General features: G+C 37.5%; 1 protein-coding gene across 2 annotated transcripts in view; it reads right to left on the bottom strand.

The window, feature by feature from the left end:
* Positions 1-13,216, bottom strand: part of LOC126281632 (golgin subfamily A member 6-like protein 22) — a 279,886-nt gene that overhangs the window by 199,454 nt on the left and 67,216 nt on the right. For both annotated transcript variants that reach the window (XM_049980769.1, XM_049980760.1), the window contains one exon: positions 12,324-12,541. In XM_049980769.1, coding sequence (XP_049836726.1) covers positions 12,324-12,541 — 218 coding nt within the window. The remainder of the gene's footprint in view (positions 1-12,323; positions 12,542-13,216) is intronic.

Below are 13,216 nucleotides of genomic sequence, written 5' to 3'. Positions count from 1 at the left end.
GAAATTATTGGGTGCACCTGTACCACACTATAAATGTGAAAAACATAGTTCAGCTGTAGTTTCTCGTAAGATCTCTCAACATGAAATTTTTTATCAATTCACAAAATGTGTCCAAACAGTTTCCACTTGTTAGAGCAATTAGTATCAGTATTAGGACATGAGACGCTTAAAGTAGTGAATGAGTTTTGCTATTTGGGGAGCAAAATAAATGATGATGGTCAAAGTAGAGAGGATATAAAATGTAGATTGGCAATGGCAAGGGAAGCATTTCTGAAGAAGAGAAATTTGTTAACATCAAGTATAGATTTAAATGTCAGGAAGTCGTTTCTGAAAGTATTTGTATGGAGTGTAGCCATGTATGGAAGTGAAACACGGATGATAAATAGTTTTGACAAGAAGAGAATAGAAGCTTTTGAAATGTGGTGCTACAGAAGAATGCTGAAGATCAGATGGGTAGATCACATAACTAATGAAGAGGTATTGAATAGAATTGGGGAGAAGAGGAGTTTGTGGCACAACTTGACAAGAAGAAGGGACAGGTTGGTAGGACATGTTCTGAGGCATCAGGGGATCACAAAGTAGCATGGAGAGCTGCATCAAACCAGTCTCAGGACTGAAGATCACAACAACAACAGTATCATCTACTCTGACAAAGCAGGACACAAGTTTTTGAGTTGCTATTTCTGCTGCTGAGAAGCAACTCATTACAATATGATAAGTTGGAAAAGTGTGCGAAGGACATTAAAAATTCCACTATGAAAAGTTTATTTTTGTAAGACTGTCTTGCATGGTATTTTAATTCAGTGTTGTGCATAATATAAGTACAGATTACACATTAATAAACCTATTATAGTGTTTCTACAACTGTTCAGTTGCACATAGTAGTATGCGATTCAGGTTGAAGAGTATTCAGGAGAAATGTTTCCGGATTTAAAGCGAGATCAGTCACCATCAGTGGTGTAGCAGTGGGTGATAAACTCTATGTAGGGGCAGAGATGTGCTTGAAGAAATGGAAAAAGCCCATGATGATAAAAGAAATCCCAATGTGCCCTCTTCAGCTTCATCCAGTTGCCTTTTCAGATGTAACAAGAATTAAGCTTTCAGATACCTTTTATGCCTGCCTTACATTTTCATGAAATCAGTGTGCATACACTTCCAAAACGTACAGTCAGCAACCAACAGCTGATGACTCCTGGTGTCTTTACATTTCAGTAAGTTTTTAATTTTCATCTTCAGCTTGTATTGGTAGCACACAAAAAGGAGAAACATGAGACAGCTCCAATGTGTCCCACATATTTTGTCAAGAATGGAAAGAGGTATGACTCTGCTTCCACCACTACAAACAATTAAAGTATGTTAGCAATATTTCATTCATATGCAGCAATTTATGACCTAAAATGCACCAAATGTAAACTGACCATCTACTACATCCTTCACCGTAAAATTTTCAAAATATGCCTAGTGACTTGCTTATTTGTGAGGTATTACAATAACTGTCAGCAATAACGAATAGACAACAAGTTCATTAACAAGCAGTGATGTCAGGCTATAAGATGCAGAAAAATCAATTTTTTTAACAAATATTTTTCTCAAAATTGAATAAGAAAAACAGCATTGTGGCGAGCAATGTGAATTCCAAAACCATGTTTTTGTTTTACATCTTTTATAGTAAAATTAAAAGTTTTACTGAGTAACTAACTACAGAGATGAATGTAGCTTTGCCTCAACTACACAAAACAATTTTTTTGAGCCACAATGGATGACTTGCAATTTCCCTTGTCACATATCATACAACGCAAGTGGCATAGATTAGCCAGCATACTGTGTTGCATCTGGTGATGTGACAGAGATACATGTTGGTGTTGTCCCAGTGTGAACCAATTAAGTCACTTCAACCATGTATCTATGCACTCTGTCAATGTGGGTTGCTGCTGCATCATTACAAGTAGCTTCCTGTATCATATTGAATATCGTATCAGTTCAATGTGAAGCACCCCTTACACTCACCCAATCACAGTGTCTGGCTTTAAACTCAAATGCTTTTTATCAGTAGTCTAATCTTGTCTTAAGTCTGGAGTGATATGTGGGACCCATAATATGTTTCTAGATTCCCAACTCAATATCAGTTCTTGAAACTTTGTGTTATACATTCAATATAACATGCCACTATGCACAGGGGATGTTGTGAGGGACGGTAAGAACTCTGCCTAGTCCAATACTCCCAGCATCCTCTGCAAACACTGTCAAGTTAGGCTGTGTGTGCTGCAAGGACATTTTGTGGAATGTTTGATGTCTGCCTTCAAGTGTCTGCTAGTTCAGGTTTTTCCACACTTCCTTGACACTCTAGCATGAAGCAAACAAACCTGTGACCACTTATACTTCTCTTCCTAGTATTATGTTCAATATCTCCTAGTACTTCTAAATTGGGATCAGTGCCATACAATATTCTGGAACTGCTCATTTAAGTGTTATATATAAATTCTCCTTTATAGAGTGACTGTATTTTCCCACAATCCTACAGTGAACCGAAGTCTGGAAATGGCTTCAACTCTGACTGAACCATTTCACATCCCCACAAGTTGTTACACCCAGATATTTACATGAACTGACTAATTACAACAGTAGCTCACTGATATCTTAGTTACAAGATGGTATGTTCATGTGTTTTGTGAAGGGTACAATTTTATATTTCTGAACATTTAAAGGAAGTTGGCAATATTTACAGCAGTTTGAAACTTTCTCAAGATCCGACTAAATATCTGTGCAGATTTTCACAGATAATGGGAACTACATCATCTGCAAAAAGTCAATGATTACACTCAATATTGTGTGCAAAGTTATTAATACACAACAGGAACAGCTCACACTCCAACACAATAAAAATTTCATTCAGTATCCCATATCATCATAAGAGTGGTAGCCATAAAATTTAAGAAAGTAACGTTTCATAATGAATACTTTGTTTGTTCGCAAGTACATATCTGCAATACCGCTATGTACTGAAATCCCTGTTGAAGTGCATTCCAACAACAGAGCAACAAAAGTGTGTAGTTAATTGGTACAGGCACTTCTAGCATTGTCAAACATATCTCTCTTTGTGATGAATTGGAAATCATAAGAGAAATGAATGCCTGGTGCTCAAAAACTAGTGTGTCGAAATCGAGATGAAAGCAGTTGAGAGATGGATCAGTTGCCGATGTAACACCCATTCAAAAATATTGCTGAACCAAGCCAGAAACAGAAATGTTGCAGCTGTCTCAGGTTAATTCAGCTGACTTCTTTAGCTACATGGACAAGTGCGGGGTGTATCACTCTTGACCTTGAGACAAAGAAGTAAAGCAATCTCCTAATGAGGTTATGGAAGGTTGCCAATACAACTGTCACAGCTGTCCAAGTATGTGCCCTGGTACATTCTTCGCAGATCACAGTCAAAACGTGCTGCTTCTTTGGGCTACCACCCTCTGTATTCTAGTGACATGGCACATAGTAAGTTCTTCCTTTTTCCTTGAATGAAGAAACCATCCTAGGAAAGACAATTCCAGAATGATGGTAAAGTTATGTTTGGAGTTGAATGTCACCTGAACAGCCAAAATTCAGAATTCTATAACTAAGGTTTCTGCCAAGTCATGCATCGTTGGAACAAAGTGTCACACTAGGAAAGACAATTCTGGAATGATGCAAAGCTGAATGTTTCCTGAACAGTCAGCCAGGCAGACTTCTGTAACTAAGGAGTTAGCCAAGCCATCCATCATTGGGAGACAGTGTCACACTGAAAGGTAAATGTGTAGAGAAGGACTAACACCCATCACCAAGTCTCGTAGTCTCAGCTTGATGTTTTCAGGGTGATAATTAACCCTTGTGCTGCTACAGCCGTATTCTCTGTATTCTGTGCTGAGTGTGGCTTTGTTGTGGGTGTAATGCTCGTCAAATGCTGCTACATGTGCTTATGAGACAGCATTTCGACCACTATGAAATACGTATTACGTGATCTTAAAAAAATTATTCACTGAAAAAAACTGATTTTTGCGCAGCTTGGTCTGATATCTTTGCTCCATAAGAGACTAAATTTCTTTTTGTTACTCATCTTACTTACTGTACTGCTTCAAATTAAGTAAAACACTGCAAAAATTTTTAAAGAGTTTGCAGAGGTAAAAACACTTTGCTTATGGTTGATTTTAGCTCACACACTGCAGTGTATGAAAAATGTAGGTTAGATATTCAATATTTAAAATTGAGAAGAGAACAATATTCCATTTTATCTCGAGTTATTGATATTTGTATCTGACAGACAGTCAAACGTGGTACACACATTTCCATACCTGTGGATCAGGAATTATGTGGTTGTAACAATAATCATATTTCATAAAAAGTTCAAGATAATGAAATCGGGCTTTATGCAGATGATAGCAGGCAGAGATGCACGTGTTGTATAATGAATACTCAAAACTTTTTTATTCTCTGAGCACAGCAGCGAGACGTTGGCAACTCAGGACACATACAGAAGTCAATGGCACTGTATGAAAACCCAAGTGGCAATTGTATACAAGTCCACAGCAGCTAGGGAATAGCAGAGCATGACGTTTATGTATGTCCACAGCAGCAATAGGGTTAAGACTCTCACTACATCTCATACTTTAATTGACAATTGTTTATGCAGTACTTAGTTTGCATATCTTTGTCATGGTTCATAAATGTATAAATTAATTTTTATATAAAAGAACAAGATACGTAACATTTTTCTATGATTTTTTAAATAAGTGATGACTATGTTTTTAGGGGTATTGTGTTACATGGGGTCACAAAATGTCTTGCATATTCCATGAGTGAGGTTCTGTGAAGTGGTATTATAACTTACCAAGATTCAGGTTAATTAGAAAAAATGACCCATTCAGTACCACTTTTAGATTTGAACTTTTGGTACCATTTAGTTCCGAAATGCATGATATATGGTATTTGAGGAAGCAGTCAATACATTGGAGCATATTCAACAAACAATATTTTTCTTATTTGTTTGTACTTAACAAGAACTTTTCTCATAAAGTTGGTCAACATATCAATTTCACTTTAGAGAGAAAAATATGACTGGGAATATAAATTTGAAGATAAAAGTTTTCTAAATACAACATAACATCATTAAATTTGTTCAAACACAGTAAATCAAGTAAACCATGACAGAAATCAAGAAAGACAGCAACTACTTGATTGCCTTGATCCAAAGCTTTGAGAAAAGTGTGAGTTGGGTTTCACATGATCGATGTTTTTGAAATCCAATCTGGTTGGCATTGAGGTGGTAAATCTGTTCCAGATACCTCATTGTATTTGAGCTCTGAATATGTTCTAAGATTCTACAACAAATCAGTGATAAGGATACTGGATGGTAGTTTTGTGGATCACTTCTACTATCACTCTTGCAGATAGGTGTGACCTGTGTCTTTTTTCCATGAACTGGGCATGGTTTTTTGTTCAAGGCATGTACGATAGATTGTAGTTAGAAGAGGGGGTAACTCAGCCAAAAATTTAGTACAGAATCTGAGACTGATACCATTGGGCCTGGATCTTTGTTCAGCTTTAAAGATTCCAGCTGTTTCTCAACACCACTGACACTGATACTTATTTCATTCACATTTACAGTGGTACGAAGGTTAAATTGCATTGAGAACAGAATCAAATTGAGGTGATACCCATTTGTAATGGAGCACCAGAAAATGGCGTTCAGTATTTTTGTTTCCGCTTTGCTACCATCAATTTCAGTTGCATTCTCATTCACAAATGTCCGGACATTATCTTTTGTGTCACTGCCATCCTTCACATAAGTCCAGAATTTCTTTGGGTTTTGTGAGGAGTCTTTCAGTACAATTCTCCTACAATATTCCCTGATGCTTCATGCATCGCCCTCCTGACAGCCAAACGCAGCGTACCTATAACTATAGGTCTATTAGACATTTATTTTGTAGTAGTCTCTGTTTCTCTACAGTGACTATATACCGTGGAGGGTCTTTCCAATCATGAATTGTTTGACTAGTTACATACCAATCCAGTGCATCGTCAACCATTCTTTTAAACTTGAGCCACAGTTCTGACATATGCTCCTGTCCAAAAATAAACGTTTCAAGTTCTTCACTGAGATATGATACTAACGCCTCTTTAGTTTCCTAGAGATATAACTCTTTCTACTTCCCTTAGCTGCCCTTTGTCATTTTGACAGTAACTGTTGCACTAACTGCCTAATGTTCATTGATACCACTTTCAAACATCTTTTTGTTGCCTTTATATCCAGTATATGTCTATCTTCCCAACTATTTCTTTTAGATAGTTTTCAGAGAAGGCTTTTGGTAATGTTTTGCAGGATGTATTGTCACATTTGACACACAAAACTACAGTTATTCCAATTGACTGTGGAATGATTTAAGTCTCCTCTGAAGATTGTGAAACATTAATACTAGTGAAACAAGGATTTTTCTTCTACATCCTTTTGTTACATATGGGGAGGGGGGAAGGGGGAGGAGGATGTGAGCCTGATGGCAGATAGAAAGATCCAATTATTATAAATTTATGTCCACCACTGTTACTGAGTCTCATGCTAACAATCTTGCATGCAGCTTGAATTTCTATAATGCTCAATTTCAGTTTTTTGTCTGATGTGATAAATACACCATCTCTGTTTCCTGGTAGCCTATCTTTTCAATATACACTCAAATTTACTGCACAAATCTCACTGCTATCAATTTCAGGTTGTAACAGCTTTCTTAACTAGTGTTATGTGAGCTGGACTACTTCTTAAGTGTGCTTCAAAATGTGTCACATTGTTGTGAATGGTTTGGCAGATTAATTTTAAGATTTACCACCTGTGCCTCTGACGGCACACTGAAATCTCAGGGTCTCCTACATTTATCATTATCTGAACTGGATGAGAGCTGACTAATCTAAAGATGCCTGCACCGTTTCAGTGGAAGAAAATCTCAGACTTGTTGGCTATGATGATACATGTAATATCCTTGAGTTCTTCTTGGTCCCTGCCTCCCTTTCCAACAGAATTTTTCTACTCATTGCTTCTCCCCAGCTCTTCTTTATTTTATAACTAATGGAAATGTGTTGGACATTGTCTGACATTGGAGCTATAGCAATAAATCATAATGATGTACATACTCCATCAGTGGATCTGAAAGTGTTAATTCTACCACAGATATGCCACTCATAGCCAAGTGCAACAACAATGATCATTCGCAAACCCTGTCAACCACATTGGCATTCACCCGTTCAGCTTCATTCTGCTCAGCTTGTATAGCCCCGTCCCCTTTTGTCTGCAGGAAAGTTTATTTCAGGATGGCACAGGGATTCCCCTAGCAGAGAGGTCATGAACACTATGCACAATTCAAAAATCAACAGGGATGCATTTCAAAATAATACGAATAATCGATAGACCAACATGTGCTGCTGGGCACTTTGTGAAACAAGGTATTTTTCCTCAAGAATATGAATTTGCCACCCCCCCCCCCCCCCCCCCTCCCCAGATCAGGCCTGTTGCCCATGCATGAATCTGGCAGCTTAGGCACAACAGTAAAATTTTTACAGGTAGCATCTGGCTGCTTCCTCCTATTGCTTATACAGCTAACTGCCGCATTTCTGTAGCCAGAAGCGGAAGAAGATACTACTCATACACAAAACGACAGTGCATGCATATAAGCTCGCTCGCACCTGCTCAAATGAATCTAATGTAAGCAGTTGTGACGTCATGCTCATTGGAGGGAATTTGTTGTTATGAAGAATTGCATAGTCTTCCTAAAGCCTTTGACACATTTTGCTGTTGGCAGACGCTTGTATGAGCACTGTGTTTTGTTGTTGAATATGCCACACTTCGTTTGAAACTCACGTTTTTTGTCCGTTGTTGTTTTATTGCTGCAGTATTATTCTGCAGTAGTGAGATAGAGTAATATCCTTTGTTACAGTATTGGTTCTTACCAGTCAAAGTTACGAAAATTTAACTTACAACTAAAACAATGAAAAACTTCCAGAATTCTAAAAAATTCCTGGGTTTTTCCCAGTTTTCTCCTGGATGAAAAAATTCACGGGTTTTCCTGGATCTCCCAGCTGTCCCGGGATGCATACACTCTGTTAAGATATGGCTGTTGGGTTTACATGTTGTAAATCTCACAGTACATCTTCAATGCATCTGCTCATCACCAACAGGTGGTGTCTTCTGGTTACTGCTGACAAGAAGCAACTGCCAATGTCTGCAGGGCAATGGTCCTCTAATAGAGGTCTCCCTTGAAAGTCATATACCGGAGACCGAGTTGTTAGTCATACAAGTGAGACTTAGTTGTATGCAGATGAGAGGATGGTAGTGTGTTCAGCGCCTTCTACTGAGAACCAAGCTGCCACCTTATGCGCATGCACCAGGTTACTCGTGCTGCTGCCAAGTGTCACTATGGCCAGAAGCAAAATCAGACAGATAGATATATGGTCATTCCAATACGTTGTGGTGTAACTGTCATTAGAAATTCTTGTTTTCCTCTACATCTTAAGGTGGCAGGGTTCCAGGCTGTACTTAACTGGAATCCTGACTATATTTATTAGTTTATCTGCCATGGTAATAAGTACTGCTTCCTTTACCATACACACCCAGAAAGATAAAACTGAGGAAATAGTGTTTCACCTTTTGTGCGCCACACTGTGTCCTGTGGTAATACAATGCTTTGCTGTTCTAGATTTATCAGTTTGGCCCAGACAAGTCAGTCAGAAAACTGTACTAAAGTGTCGTCCCGTTCACCCTGCAGGTTATCAGCACTGGACATAATGTGTGCTCTGTGAATCAGTGTGTACAGCACACCATCACTAAGAACACGATGATTTTGCGAAAATGGTTAACACAAAAAATAATGTAGAACTGGCAGGTTTTAGCAAAATAACATGAAATCGGTGATTTTTACGAAATATCATGGAATCTGACATTTCCCCATGTATGTTGAGTGTAAATCTGAGGACTGTAGTTTACTAATATTCATAACCGATAGTTATTGAACAGTGAAATTGCATTTTGTCTTCTTTCTTTCTCAAGGACAAGGTTCCTTTCTAATCATAAAATGACACTTCATTTCTCACTTAATGAACTATGATATGATGTCAAAAATAGCACCAAAACAGACAAAAAACAAACAAAATTGGTAAAAAGTAACACGTAAATTGAAAACCAGTGAATCTGGGAATAAACTTACCGAATTTGAAAAAATATAATTTACCAAATAGTAACATCAAATTTCGGAAAAATAACACCAAATTTGACAAAAAGTAACACAAAATTTGACAAAAATAGCTGCAAATATGTCAAAGAATAACACTATTTTTCAAAAATAACTCCAATATTCACAAAAAAATAACTCCATCTTTGGTGAAAAATAAGACTAAAATCAACATAAAAATAACACCAAGATTGACAAACAAAATAGCACTGAAATTGAGAAAAAAATCTAAGTTGGAGAAAAGTAATACTGAAATTGGAAAAAATAACACAAAAAAGAATAAAAAATTAAACAAAAATAGAAAAAATAAAATAACACAGAATTTGGCAGCTAAATGGTACTGAATGTGAGAAAAAGAGCACAAAATCTGGCAAATATAATACTGAATTTGATAAAAAATAACACCAAATTTGGCAAAAGATAGCACCAAACTTTGCCAGAAAATAAATCAATTTCTTCCTGTCCCTAACAAAAAAAACTCAAATAATCTAAGAGTACTCTACAGTCATATCAGGTGTGCCGTTCACCCCCAGCAAAACTAAGCAATTCTTTAGGTCCTGACAAAGACTATCTCAGGTTCGGGAAACAGACTGTATCTGAGGTTCGTTGTGAGTGTGGAATTACATACATCAGTCATCCATGTTGTACAGTGCAAGACTGATGTGAGAAACACCAATGTCATACACATCTGTGTGAACTGTATAAATTGGCAATAGCAATACCTTGGTGTAGGACACCACATGATGTTTGAGAGGGAAAAGACTATATCCTCAGTTTACACTTTCTGGGCCTGTGTGATAATAGAGGCAATACATATTCACACAGTTAGTTATCTAATAAAGGACTCAGGATTTCAAGTAAGTGCAGCCAGGAACCATGAACTTGCTGTCAGATATAAAGAAAAACATGAGTATCTGAAAATTGTTACACCACTACATAATGAAAAATTTACCTAGCTACCAATTCTGGTTTGGCTCCTGGCCACAGTGACACTCAGCAGCAGCACCAGTAACCTGGTGTACACATGGAAGGCCACAGATCAATTCCCAGTAGTGGGCTCTGAACATGCTACAGTCATAAGTCTGTCAGCAACTGAAACACACATGTTCGACTTCAAATGAGACCTCCACAACAAGACCAAAAGATCACTGTAGTGTGGACACTGGCAGCTGCTACTTGTCAGCAGTAACCAGTGGATACCTCCTGACAATGTTGAGTAGGTACTAAGAAAAATAATTGTGGAATTTACAAAGTATGATAAAGCAGAAAACTTGGAGAGACGTATGTTGAATTGTGAGCATCAGAATATAAAGCTATCTGAAACTTGGACTGTTTGCGCTAAACCTACAGAAACACAGAAAATTGATTACTTTATGATGTTATATATATGTGTAACTGTAATGTAAGGTAAAGAGATCATGTCCATCAGCTTACCACATCTCTTTAAAGTGAACAAAATAAGAGTTAACTATGAGTGGGAAAACCAATTTCCCTGGATATGTATAAAGGGAACCTCTGGCTCTACAAAAGCTAAAAACCATACCAAAAGTATACCTTACTTGCAACTCCCTTATTTTGAATGCATGCCGTTGCAATGTGGCACCATGATAAATACTACAGTCTGTGAGTAATCACTATTAGCACTGCACATGGCAAATTTGTCTGTAAACTCTTCTACGTCATGCAGTTTTATTCTTCAGTAATAACAAAGTAGTTACATAACTGTGAAATATACTTAAGTATATGAACATTACTTAATGATATGAATATAATAGAGGGAAACATTCCACGTGGGAAAAATATATCAAAAAGCAAAGATGATGTGAATTACCAAACAAAAGTGCTGGCAGGTCAATAGACACACAAACAAACACAAACATACACACAAAATTCGAGCTTTCGCAACCGGCGGTTGCTTCGTCAGGAAAGAGGGAAGGAGAGGGAAAGAAGAAAGGATGTGGGTTTTAAGGGAGAGGGTAAGGAGTCATTCCAATCCCGAGAGCGGAAAGACTTACCTTAGGGGGAAAAAAGGATAGGTATACACTCGCACACACACACATGTCCATCTGCACATACACAGACACAAGCAGACATTTGTAAAGACACAGAGTTTCGGCAGAGATGTCAGTCGAGGCGGAAGTACAGAGGCAAAGAAGTTGTTGAAAGACAGGTGAGGTATGAGCGGCGGCAACTTGAAATTAGCGGAGGTTGAGGCCTGGCGAATATCGAGAAGAGAGGATATACCAAAGGGCAAGTTCCCATCTCAGGAGTTCTGACAGGTTGGTGTTAATGGGAAGTATCCAGATAACTCGGACGGTGTAACACTGTGCCAAGACGTGCTGGTCGTGTACCAGGGCATGTTTAGCTACAGGGTGATCCTCATTACCAACAAACACTGTCTGCCTGTGTCCATTCATGCGAATGGACAGTTTGTTGCTGGTCATTCCCCTCTTCTCGATATAGCAATAACAGTTTAAAATTATATCTCTGTATAACTGTACTGCTAAATCTGGGTAGAATGCAAACAATGGAATAAGCAAAGACTATCTCCTATAGTATGAGCGAGTACACTGAGCAGTAGATATGCACATTAGTGAAAAAATTAAACAATCTCACTATACTTACAAACTTGTGCTGTTCTTTTTCTTTAGGTACACATAAAAACACAAACACACATATACAGACACAAAGTGGGGAGGTGGGAGGAAAGAGACTACATTGTCTCTGGCAATCAATAAAGCTTAACACCTCCACCCCATGTAGAACAAACCCTCTACTCATTTACTTCTCTGAGCAATGTGTAATGAATGAATGAACGAGTCCAACTTCAAATTCATAACACATTCAGAAAATTAGTCAAACTGAAGTCACATCAGTTACTCACAATCACAGATGTTGTAGGAAGCATGGCATGCTGGTTTTTACAAAAATAACAATCCTTCTTAAATTTATAGCTATTATTTTGTGATACACTACTTAAATTATCATTCTCAGACAAAGCTGTCCAAGCAGCACTTGTCAATTAACTGCCATTACTACTTACACTTACGAAAAAATGGAAAATGGTACAAATTGTAAGCAAAATACCTGTCTTCCCTTTCCTTTCAAAATTTCTGCTTTAAGTTTTTCAGCCAAAGCATTCCTTTCACTCTGGACTTGTGCAAGTTCCTCTTCAAAGTTAGTTTTCTGGCTTTCTTTCAGGGAGTCCCTCTCCTGGAGCAGAGCCTTCATCTCTTGCAGAACCTCTGTCACAGTGTCATTGTGAGACTGCCTTTTTTTCTCCAGAGACTGCATAAGTGAATGGCCTGCCAATATTAACTGTGGCTAGTAATAAAGATATGAAATAACTGAAGTATTTTATTTATCCTAACTTATAAATTAGCACAAAAGATACAAATTGTTGAAATATTTTTTTTATTTTAAACATTTAATTATTTCAGAATACATGTTTTCTGATTTAGAGAACTAGACAAAGCACACTTGCTAGTATATATTTTGTAAACTGTTTGAAGTTTCAATACAGGCACAGCTTAAACATAAGACTTCTAAATAGTGGGTTGCTTTGAAAACATTCAATATAAAGGGTGATGTATGACTGAGGCATATCTTGTAACCAATATAACAACTTTGCAAAGTTGAATGTCAACAGTTACCCAAATGTATGGCATCACAGAGGATTTGGATAGGAAGGAGGAGCTGCAACACTGTGCATACAAAGAAAGAGAAGTTTTCTATTGCATTTTCCATTAAATAGTTACCTTCTTACGTATTTCATACTCACAAGCCTTATTCCAATTTCTGACAGACTTTTTTTGTAACTACAGATGCTGCTGCTGATGATGAGGTTGCTACTAATGATGCTTTTGGTATGGCACTTGAACAGAGTGGTTATCAACATCATTTCAGAGTATTAACGAAATTCTTAAAAGATGGAAAACCCAGAATGGAATAGTGATAATATTATGAAAAGGATAGACTGC

The sequence above is a fragment of the Schistocerca gregaria genome, chromosome 1 (assembly GCF_023897955.1).
Source record: "Schistocerca gregaria isolate iqSchGreg1 chromosome 1, iqSchGreg1.2, whole genome shotgun sequence".
Taxonomy (NCBI): domain Eukaryota; kingdom Metazoa; phylum Arthropoda; class Insecta; order Orthoptera; family Acrididae; genus Schistocerca; species Schistocerca gregaria.
Note: the sequence above shows the minus strand (reverse complement) of the source record. Positions and strands in the feature narration are given on the sequence as shown.